This window comes from Bombina bombina, chromosome 4 (assembly GCF_027579735.1).
Source record: "Bombina bombina isolate aBomBom1 chromosome 4, aBomBom1.pri, whole genome shotgun sequence".
In the NCBI taxonomy this organism is placed as follows: domain Eukaryota; kingdom Metazoa; phylum Chordata; class Amphibia; order Anura; family Bombinatoridae; genus Bombina; species Bombina bombina.
Window position 1 is genome coordinate 624773856 of NC_069502.1, and position 12268 is coordinate 624786123.

The following is a 12268-nucleotide window of genomic DNA, read 5'->3' on the forward strand; positions in this document are numbered from 1 at the left end:
CCATCTGCTTCAAGGTTCAACGTGTTGTGCATTCAGAGAGTTACTGTTGCCTTTCTATTATCTCGCACCAGTCTGCCCATTTTCCTCTGACATCAACAAGGCAATTTCGTCCACACAGCTGCTCACTGGATATTTTCTCTTTTTCGGACCATTCTCTGTAAACCCTAGAGATGGTTGTGCGTAAAAATCCCAGTAGATCAGCAGTATTTTAAATACTCAGACCAGCCCGTCTGGCACCAATAACCATGCCATGTTCAAAGTCACTTAAATCCCCTTTCTTCCCCATTCTGATGCTCAGTTTGAGCTTCAGCAAGTCGTCTTCACCACATCTAGTTGCCTAAATGCATTGAGTTGCTGCCATGTGATTGGCTGATTAGCAATTTGTGTTACCAAGTAATTGAACAGGTTTACCTAATAAAGTGGCCGGTGAGTCTATATGTGATTGATTAATTTATTATAAATGTTGCAAAATAATTAGATTTAATATATTATTATCCTTTTTTTTTTTAAGGTAAATAGATACTGTTAACTAATGTTTGAGACGTGCAGATTTTTTTAACTATAATTTTGTATATTTAATATATAAAAATCATTTTATTTTTTTTGTCTAAATTTTTTTGGCTTTATTACATAAGTTATATCAGAAACCACTTAAAATAGTTTTGTTTTTGATCCTCTGTCTTGTATTTACAAACCTGTAATGCTGGTCAGAAACTTAATAAAGTTATTAATATTTTTCTGAGCAGCGAATGTCTCATAAAATGGCAGAAACTTGCAACTTGTGATTTTGCCAACTCCTTTTACACCACTACGGAACAATACATATCATTAACCCCTTGAGTGCTAATGACGGCTCTGAGCCGTCGCAAATTTTCTCAGTCAGGTGCTAATGGCGGCACAGAGCCGTCACTTGCAGTCTCCCACTTTGATCCTACCCCGGTGATCAGGCCTGCATAATGACAGGCATCGCCGGGGCTTCACGTTACGTGCAGTGACATCACCTGCAATGACGTGATGACGTCACCACGCAACTTAATTTAACATTGTTAAATATAGGAGCAGGGGGCATGCTGCTTAGAAGCCTGTATCTCAGGCATCTAAGCATCTACAGACCCCCAAGACCCACCGTTGGAAAGGTAATCGCCTAACCTTTCCAACAGTGTAAGTCTTGGGGATCTGAAATATATATAAAAAAAAGTTAAAAAAATATATATTTTTAAGAGTATAAAATAAAAATAAAAACTTTAAAAAACCTTAGCACCCAGGTGGGAAAGTGCTTAGCACTCAAAGGGTTAATGAATTTGAATGTAATTAGCTTATTCAATGACAGAGATGATATTTTGGAGTTGAAATAAGTATGTTCATCCTCGGCATTAGCCTTCTTTAAAGCTATATTACGCCATAGTTTTGCCAGCGGAGATATATCTAACCACCACAGGTCCTCACTTATTATAGGTAAACTAAAATGTGATCTATTAAATATATTGTATCTCACATCTCAGTTACATTAAATATTTACTTCACATGTTAGACTTACAGTAATGGACAGTGGATCTCAATTTCTTTAAACAAGGCTTAAAAAGTACATGTATTTCCTTTCAGCAGAATAGTGTTTTGATTGACATGTTACTCATGGTGAAAATCATTTTCTTCTTGAGATTTGTATAGCTGCAAGCTGATTACATTTTAAACTGTGGGGAAAAACCCAGTGTATAATGTATTTTACCCACACAAAGCCCTAAGCACATGCTTTACGCACAAATCATATGAAAGTGCAGACACAGACTGCTATATGTTCAAAGAAAAATAGCAATGGCACTACGTAAATAGAGTGGGGGTGCTCCGTCTGGTTTTATTATTAGATATACATTGTGATCTTTGAAAAAGCCGAAAATCTATTGGCGAAACATGTTAGGGAAGGGTATTGCTTAAATACACTGTTTGTTTTTTAAATGGCATGCTAAATCGTATAGTAGGAAATAGAGTTTCTTTATGGGCATTATTAACTCTGGGTCTAGTAAATGTAAAAATTGATACTAAGTCAGAAGTGCTAACAGGTACAGCCCATTCAGTGATACATATGTGTGGGCTGTGGTATCACAGCACTTTCGAATAATCAAATATATTTTTATGCCAAAATAAGGCTCCCAGCTTTTTAGCAACCACGTATATTAAAGTGTATGTAAAGTCACGCTTTCTGTTGTTGCTTAATGTATTAATCTATAAAAATAAAGGTTAGTTTAATTCATGAATTTTTTATAATATAGCTCTATTCAGGTAACGAAGCATTTTTAACCCGATTTCTCTTACTGTAATCCTCCGCCCGCCATCTTGTCCCTCGTTTGGCATTTGATTGACAGACCGCTGTGACAAATTAGAGATCGTACCCCGTGGCGTCCTGCCCCTTTTTCATTTACGTCACGCTATTGAACCGATGCAACTGCGCATGCGTCTCATAACATCGTCATCCACATTCCGTGCTCGTTCGTGTTTAGCGCATGCGCTTTGGTCCATACTCTCTGATTTACATAGCAGGCGCAATCGCTCGGAGTAACGGAACAAGCCACGCAAGCGCATATTGAAATCCAAATTGAAACGCATGCGCAGATTGATTTGCCCGCGGGAGCGCGCTCCAGTAATACGTAAGCGAGCGTGAGGGAATGGTCTATAACGAAAGGACCTTTCAAGCCGGAAATCATGGATGGGAGGAGTTCAACCTGAAATCGTAGCTAAGTATTATTTGAAACTATAACATGACAGCATGATTAAAAAAAATAAAAATATAGCGGTTTATATTGCAAGCGTATTGACAATCAAAATTTTTGATTAGAAAGCTGAAAATTGACAATCACTTTAAGTAGCCTGGTAGTACCGAATACATGATTAACCGTTTCATGGTTGGAGAACTACAATTTATGCAGATATATACACAAACGTGGGCACAGTAATTGTAATTCTTTACAAGAAATATAATATATTATTGCCAATACAAAGGATCACAGTGATCCAACAATAATAACAACAATATAAAGTGTGAACTGTATGATGTAAATAATTAAGTAAAGTCTGAATAACCATCAGCTCTATTAGGAAGTGACGTTACAACACTTCATGATTGCACACACCAGCATAAATCATAGCTACTTAATACCGAACATATGACTAACTATACTATCAGTGGGGATTTATAACCCATTCAGTCTTATATGCATATGTAAACTCAGTGATTACAGCACTTTTTAGAGAATAAAAACTCAATTCATTACCGCCAAGTAAGGTCACACAGGGCTTTAATAATAACAGTATAAACTGTGAAATTCATTACATAAACACCAAGGGTAAGCCTGAATAAGGGCAAGTCTCACTAAAGAGCAAAGCAACTGTACTTTATTATCAGACACCAGTGTATTTATTTATACACCAAGTGGTGAAAATGTATAAATCATTTAGCGATATATGTTTATATAGGCACAGAAATTTCTTTGCTCTAATAAAAGACTTAAAACAGTAACGCCAACTAAAGGATCATAGGGCTGCATGATGTTATATTTATAATGCCCATAATCAACTAAAAGCGATACTTGAGCGTGAAGGGATAACGCTTCATTATTTAACATAATTGTGAATGTATGTGTATACACACTGAGCAATATTTTACCACTATAATTTAAAAAGGGTAATAATACCTATAGCACAACTTCGTTCTCAGCATAAATGGTTCTCTATCCTAAGGGCCAATATATCACGCAGCTATATTTTTTATAACTAAAATAGCTTTTAGTTGGGCACACTCATTCCCACAATAGTGTGAATACTTAGCACAAGGTGATATAATCTTTGATTCGGCACGTTAATCAGTGCTAAATAATCGGTGAGATACATAATTATTCAACAATAACTTTCTACCTTATAATTAGTAACATTTACCCACTGTATTAATACTATATATCGTGGTTGCCCTCAAAATTATGCCCATATATGCCAATGCTTCATTACAGCAATAATATTTCTGATTCGAGTTTCTATGTGTTTTTAAACTACACACACTTACATAGTGATTTTATTCAACCTTTGTAGTAATAAAAGTTATGTTTTAATTTTAGAATTTAACCTTTTGGTCCTGTTTGTATAGTATGATGTCTAAACATTTCAGGGGTATTATAAGTGCTTTATAAGTGCATTCTTTCAGTCTCAATCCCTTCAGTGATTTAGACTATACTCACAGACTGCTATATGTTGAGCAGGTACCTAATCCTACATGTCATGGGCCCGGCTTAAAGAGACGGTAAACACCTTGTAATTACAATACATTTCTGTAATGCTACTAAAGAATAATAGTCAAATCTTAAAGGGATAGTCAACTCCAAAATTGTTATTGTTTAAAAAGATAGATAATCCCTTTATTACCCACTGCCCCGTTTTGCATAACCAACAGTTATATTAATATACTTTTTACCTCTGTAAATACCTTGAATCTAAGCCTCTTTTGACAGCCCCCTGATCACATGACATTTTATTTATTATCTATTGACTTGCATTTTAGCCAATTAGTGCTGTGTTGTGCACAACCCACTAGCCACAGAACAAGCTGTTATGCTATTGTTGGTTCCCAGGTTGAGCGCTTCTCTCTTTTTATTTATGCAAATTATGACACTTAGGGAAGTCTCCCTAATTGTGATGCAGGAATCCAGACGTGGACCCGTTGCTCTGTGTGCCTAGAGTGTTATGGCTGCACCTCACTGATGAGGCCCACAATAGGCTGAAATGTACGTCTGGGGTTTTGCTGTTTCTCTCGTTCAGAGAGGGATTGCCTGGTATTTTCGGGGCTGGACTGTACTGTGAAGTCAGGATTAGACTGATATGCTTCAGGAAAGTTCTTCTCTGTTAAAGGCACATTTTGAGCAAAAAGAGGCTGCTTCTTGTGTGGTAACTAAGTTATAGAACAAGCTATTATGCTATTGTTTGTTCCTAGGTTGAGTGCTTCTCTCTTTTTATTTATGCAAATTATGACACTTAGGGAAGTCTCCCTAAGTGTGATGCGGGAATCCAGACGTGGACCCGTTGCTCATTGTACCTAGAAAGGATATGGCTGCATCTCACTGACGAGGCCCACAATAGGCCGAAACATACGTCTGGGGTTTTGCTGTTTTTCTCATTCAGAGAGGGATTGCCTGGTATTTCGGGATGGACTGTACTGTGAAGTCAGGATCAGACTGATATGCTTCAGGAAAGTTCTTCTCTGTGAAAGGCACATGTTGAGCAAAAAGGCTGCTTCTTGGGTGGTAACTAAGCCATAGAAAGCTATTATGCTATTGTTCATTCCCAGGTTGAGCGCTTCTCTCTTTTTATTTATTAATTGTGAGCACAATGGTATCTATATGGCTCACATGAAGTAGCAGTCTTCAGTTGTGAAAAGTAAATACAAAATCATGTGATAAGGGGCAGTCTGTAGTGGCTTAGAAACAGGCAGACATTTAGAGGTTTCAATGTTATAAAGTATATTAATATAACAATGTTGGTTGTGCAAAGCCTTGGAATAGGTAATAAAGGCATTATCTATCTTTTTAAGCAATAACAATTTTGCTTTTCTTGCTTTATCTTGAGCTTTAGTCAGCAGTCTACCAGGCTAGCCATGGCCATACATTTAATAAAAATTGCATTTATTTACAGTTGTTATGAGTTAAAGCCAGTTAGAGATGGATATCAGCAGGCTTAGCCTTGAGAAGTCAGCAGTTTTAGAAATTGCTCAATTTTCAGAGCTAAATTACATGAAAAGGGGACAAAATAAATAATTTAAAATATATTGCAAAGGTGTTTCATTATACATAACTAAACATTTTATATATAGATCCAAAGGTGTTTACTGTCCCTTAAACAGAAAGGAAAAAAACTGGTGTGTAAAAAATGCCAGTAACAAGCAGCATTATTAATTTATGTAGCAAACCATATAATTGTAATTAATGTGCACAATGTGGCAATTATGTTACAATTATACCTTGCAGTTCAAGTTTTAATTATAATGATGGAATAAAATGATTCATAAGATGTTACTGCAAACAGTGCCCAAGTGTAGGTAGCAGGACACAGTTTAAAAGAACTCATTAAGTCGCTCTTCTAAAAATGACTCCTGTACAGCTCTTAGTCACTGGGGCCTGTTCCAATCCATTTAGAAGAGCTGTGTTATTGTTAATTTTACATTTGATGCCATTTATGTGTTTTTTTACATTGCTATTAGTTTTTTACAGCCTTTAAAACCCATACTGGGATATCTTGGCTTTCCAAGTCATGAATGTTTTGGTATTTACTGCACGGATTTACAGCATATGTACATATGGTCTGTGCACCCACACTGAAGAGCTGCACCTGCTTAGAGAGTTATGAGTAGCTGGTATACGTGCCACTGACTTTCTATGCAGGAGTAGCATTTCAGTATAGGTACACAGACCATATATACAAAAGCCTTACAATTTTTCACAAATGATTTCCAAAACAGAGAGGTGAAGGGGAATAAAGGGCAGGGCCATGGCAGGAGGGACTGGATCATAGTGTGTTTTGGGCGTGGTGTGCGTCACTGTTGGAGCACGACATTTCATGGGCAGATAAAGGGCAGTCCCACAAAAACCGGGACATTTGCTCTGATGTAAGAAGCTGTAGAAGGGACAGCAGTCACATCGTATACATATGCTCTGCATGCACCTGTGCAGAGAAAAAGCTATCACCAAACAATGATCATTTTTACTAGCGGCATTTCTGCTCATACATGTGTATTGCAAGAGTGCTTCTGTTCAGAACTAAAATCCACTTCTACGTCCCTTTAACCAAGCTGAAGGCTGGCTACTAATGCCGTGATTGGCTAGGGGCGCATTGTGTTGTGCTAAACATAATGCCTCCAAATAAAATTAGATTATAATCATATTTGTATGTAAAAGATGCTCAGTAAACAACTTGCTATTATTAAGTTTAACTGTATATACTACCGCTTAAAAAGACATTAACACCCAAAGTTTTCTTTTTTGATTCAGATCGAGCATGCAATTTGAAGCTTTCAGATTACTTTTATTATGAAATTTGCTTAATTCTCTTGGTATCCTTTGTTGAAGGCACAACCGTGCACTACTGGGAGGTAGCTGGACACATCTGGTGAGCCAATGACAAGAAGTATGCATGTGTAGCCTCTAATCAGCTAGCTCCCAGTAGTGCATTACTGCTGCTGAGCCTACATAGATATGCTTTTCAACAAAGGATATCAAGACAATGAAACAAAATACATAATCAAAGTAATTTAGAAAGTTGTTTAAAACTGCATGTTCTGTCTTCATTTTGACTTTCTGACCCCTTTAATTTGCTAACGGGACCTGCTGAACTGCTATTTCATGATTAAATGACTGATGTCGCTTTTTCTGCTAAGTGATGCTTAGAGCCACACAAAATCACTTGGGACAGATGCCGCCCACAGGCTGTAGTTTGGTCAGCCCTGTTCTAAAAACTTATTTTATCATTATCATCATTAATGCTCCACCAAATTTACTGCTCTTCTAATGGACTAGATAGGCAATGTTCTTTCATCAAGTTGTATTCTTTGAAAAACACAGTAATTGGGCAGAAATTAAATGCTTCTTCCAATACTTAAGTGACATAAAACCCAGACATTTTCTTTCATGATTCAGGTAGAGAATACCACTTTCCAATTTACTTCTGTTATCTAATTTGCTTCATTTTCTTGGTATCCTTTGTTGAAGGAGGAGCTATGCACTACTGGGAGCTAGCTAAACATATATGTGCAGCCACCAATCAGCAGCTAGCTGCACTTGAGACTACTTAGATATGCTTCTTACCAAGCAATACAATGAGAACAAAGTAAATTTCATAATAAAAGTAAATTGAAAAGTTACTTAAAATTGTCTGACTGATTTATGAAAACTTATTTTTTGAGACAAAGCATTGAGCAACCACTTGTTATATTTTTTCACTTCATACTGAGAATAAAAATAAGCAAGCATGCATTTGTTTGTGATTACCTGCAACATATGGTAGTATTGACATAATGGGAATGAAACGTCCTACTTTATACTATTATTATTATACTTTATTTATAAAGCACCAACAAATTCTGCAGCGCTGTTCATGAGCACAAAAGATAAAAGTACAAGGATGATACAATATTTTTAAGACAGGACAAAATGAATCAAACAAATACAGGAGAAATTGAGGGCCCTATTCCTATGGGAATTTGCAATCTACCATCAATGTCTCATATTCAAACGGATTGCTTCAGTGTGTTTTTAAGTATGTGAGCTTGTGCTAGTCAATTTAAATGATAACCAGCCGACACACAGACATGTCCTTTTATTTATTTATAATTTAAATAACCACCTATCAACAACTGATGGCAGTGTATGTACTCTGGCTTGTACTGGAACAAACATGTTTTAAGGTTAAGGAAGTGTTGTCTGTATTTAATTGTCCTTAAAGTGATCTAATACCCTTATAAATGTAATGATGTGATTATACAGAACACATACATTTGCTTTCTCAGTATAGATTACATACTTGGGTTCTTGTGTACAAAACAGGATTAGTCATGCATGTGTCCCAATAATAAGATACATAGATCTATCTGTGGCTAGATCAGAGCAACAGGAAAATGATTTACTCAAGGATTCATTCTCAATATAACAAGATGCATGTTCACTTGTGTAGGGACAATTCCCTATAAGAATCAAAATACTTTGTATAGAGAAAAAAAGTTAGTGAAAAACACAATTGTGTATGAGTTTTCTATGCAGCTTTTTTCCATTTGTAAAGGAAGGATTGACATTTATAGACATATTGCCATCTGTAAGAATGTCTCAATGCTATGCCTCATTTTGTTGACAACCTTATTAGTGTTCCCCACACATATGGTAATTGATATTTGCATTTTAAGATGTCTTTGATTTCTTGAAAGGACACTATAGTCAAGTGATAGAACAGGTTATTATTTGATTGAAAAAATACATACGTTTTTGTAGGTTAATGAAAATGACATTTATAATTTACTCCCACACGTCTCTGCATTGCATTTGTTCATATGCCTATGATAGGTTGCTGTGCAAAAGGCTGTAAACAGTCTGAGTCAGGGGATGGGGGAGATATTATTTATAATGTCAGTTTCACAACTCGCATTTAATCAACCAAAAACGTTTATCAGATAACTACTGTTTTACTTTAGTCATGGGCAATGCATTTTCTAACCACCTTGTCCCTTTTGGTCCCTTTGGGCTTAATATCATGTTCATCGTCTTCTTACTTTCTATGTTTTCATTATTAACTTGTGTGTTATCTTGATTCTGTGATGCTTTAGTTAGCAGGCCTCTCTGTCCACTTTTCTCCCTTTATAGAGAGGTCTCATGCCTGTCCAGATGCGCCAATTACAGCTCCATCTCAGCCCAAATATAAAAAAAATAATCTCCCTTCCAAAAATGCTGGTACTGTTGGCCACCATACGAAAGCTGATGCAGCCAAACAAGGTACAGCAAGCGCTGGTAAGCAGCCACCAGCCACTCATCCCAAACCAACAAATCGTGCAACATCTCGCAGCGTTGGTAAGTATGTGTGCAATTGCTGGTGATGTTGCATGATTGTGCTGTGGTATTGTGGTCTGTTTCCATTAAACGGAGAACAATGTCCCCAAAACAGGCTCCAGATTTAACATCAAATTACGTATAATTCTGATAAAAGTTGTTCATCTATGTAACTGACACTATTTTCTAAGCTGTTTGAGGGGGTCCATAAAAAAATCAAATCAAATGGTGCCGACATTGAAAGTCTAGACATAAAAAAAAACCTCTTGTGAACAAAATATAACAAATTGCTCTGGAAAAATAAAAAATCCTGACATATATTTATAAAACTGATGTTTGTAAAAACATTTTGTAGTTTTTTTTGTTTTTCAATCTTGAGCCTTTTTTGGGGGAATAAGGGTGTCTCTTAAATGTCATAACATTCTTGAGTTTAACATTATTGATGTGCCATCTGTGGCCCTGCATTATGTGGCGTTTGTGTCAGTTGGCTTCTTTCTGTACTCTTTTCTTTCTAGAACACAGTGAAAAGCATTCTGGGGCTTCTGAGTTTAAACAAAAAAAATCTACTGCACCTTCCAAAAGCCCTGCCGCTGGGCCAAGCCATAAGAAAGATGATTCCCCCCACAAAAAAACTGCCAAGGCCAATACTAAACAACCTTCTGCTGCACCACCCAAAGCAACAGGCCGAGGTGGGAAGCAGGAAAGCGGTGAGTGTGTGGCATAGAATAGTGGCCAGCTATGCATGGCATCGCTTGTTTGTGACCATAGAAACTATACAAGGCGGCAAGGATTCTACTGCTTGTATAGTGTAATGTAGTTTAGCAAATCTAGACCGTTTGTGAACCGATAGTAGTAGAAACATATGTTCATAAAAAATGCTGTATTGTTTAATTTAAATATATCTAACTTATTACGCCACACACAAAACCATATATAATGTTCCATGATGTCTTATTTTATGGCTTGTTAGAGCATATTGCTACATTTACCCAGAATTCAATTGTTTTCAGTCCATTGCAGAAGACAACTGCATGAAAAAAGTAGAACATGAGACCCCTCAATCACCACTTACCATTTCCTTTAACCAGGAGAGAAATTCCAGAAGCCAAGACTCTTACTAAGGCCTAGATTACAAGTGGAGCTAAAATAATATTAGCGCTATTGTGCATTAACATCTCTTGAGCGCAATGGATAGCTAATAGCTCTCCCTGCACTATCCATTTAAAAAAATAGGACAAGCTTAAAAAAAGTTTTCGTTAATTTTTTAACCATCAACTTGTAATACCAGATTATGCATTATTATTTGCTTGAGGTTGTGCAAATGATAATTCACCCTACTGTATCGATTGGATCCACTTGTAATCTAGCCCAAAATATTTACATTATTTTTGTACATCTAAGTTCAAATGCTTGTGGCTGGCTCCTAAATATTATCTTGGCTACTAAATTTGAAATAAACTCGTCTACCCGTGGTTAATAATATCCTGTAATTTAACTGTCTTTTCACCCTGTTGTGAGCATGTGTCTCATGATCCTGTGTTATGACAGTAAATAGTCTTCTACTCAACCCACTTCTTCTGTCATTTTCCTTTATTAAAATATTTTCGCCTTAATTAGTGAAGTAAAAACCCCATCACCAAATTGATAGTATGGATTAAACATAATACTGTACCATAATAAACCCATACTTTTTAATTAATGTAAGCCAGTTTTTAGATCTTACATGTAGTCTTCAAGAGAGATAATCAAAACCAAGTTCTGCCGCTTTAGGCCTCCCTTAAAGGGACATTAAACACTTTGAGATCATGGTAATATAAAATGATAAATTGTATATGTGTATGAATATATATATATATATATATATATATATATATATATATATATACCTCTGCAATATACATTCATTATTAATTTTTTCCCCTTTTCTTGCAATTATATTTTGAATTTGTGAACTTTTCAGTTCCTGTTAAAAATGGAAGTGCAGAACACGGTTATATTCCACACAGCCATTGGCTGCACACTCTAGTGACCTATTTATAACTGTCCTTAATTGGTCACAGCAGAAAAAATAACCTAAGTTACAATATGGCAGCTCACATTATTTTATAGACACTAAAACTTTTACTTATTGTGTCAAAATTTAAGCAACTAATGAAACTTTAAAAAAATACATCTATGTGTTATTCTTATACTAATCTTGTATTATTTATTTATTATTTAGTGTTTAATATCCCTTTAAGACTTGAATAGAGGATCTCTATACTTTTGTGGTGCCTATATGATTAAATAAATGTCCCTTATCATTGTCATCATTGGATTAGATCAGCACTAAACACAAACCTACCTCTTCTAATCCAACTCTTCCTTTCCAATAGCCAAATACAACACAATTATAACCATGTTCAGTAAAACAAGCTGAGAATAACTAGACTGAATTAATTTAGCATACACCACTAGAGAGAAATAAAGGTTGAAGTCTATATTTCTTCCTAAGTAAGATTTTTCTGCCCATCAAATCAGAAATACTTCCGGCTCCAGGAATTCCATCATGGATGATCTTATCCAACCATGGCAACAGTCTGTCCATTCAAACAAGTATGGCTATACCTAGGGCAAGCATCCCATGCAACATGTCAAGAGATAAGGTATCTGGTTCCAGACCTTCACCTACTTGTAAGAACAGTTGCCTACACCTTACTTGGGAC

The 12268-nt window shown here is 36.1% G+C and overlaps 1 protein-coding gene across 4 annotated transcripts in view; it reads left to right on the top strand.

The window, feature by feature from the left end:
- The window catches only part of PHACTR2 (phosphatase and actin regulator 2), a 435085-nt gene that overhangs the window by 282722 nt on the left and 140095 nt on the right, over nucleotides 1-12268 (top strand). For 2 of the 4 annotated variants that reach the window (XM_053710646.1, XM_053710645.1), the window contains exons 5-6: nucleotides 9381-9584; nucleotides 10079-10270. The exons of 1 other annotated variant lie outside the window; for it this stretch is intronic. In XM_053710646.1, the coding sequence (XP_053566621.1) occupies nucleotides 9381-9584; nucleotides 10079-10270 (396 nt within the window). The remainder of the gene's footprint in view (nucleotides 1-9380; nucleotides 9585-10078; nucleotides 10271-12268) is intronic. One more of the 4 variants, XM_053710647.1, reaches the window with a different exon arrangement.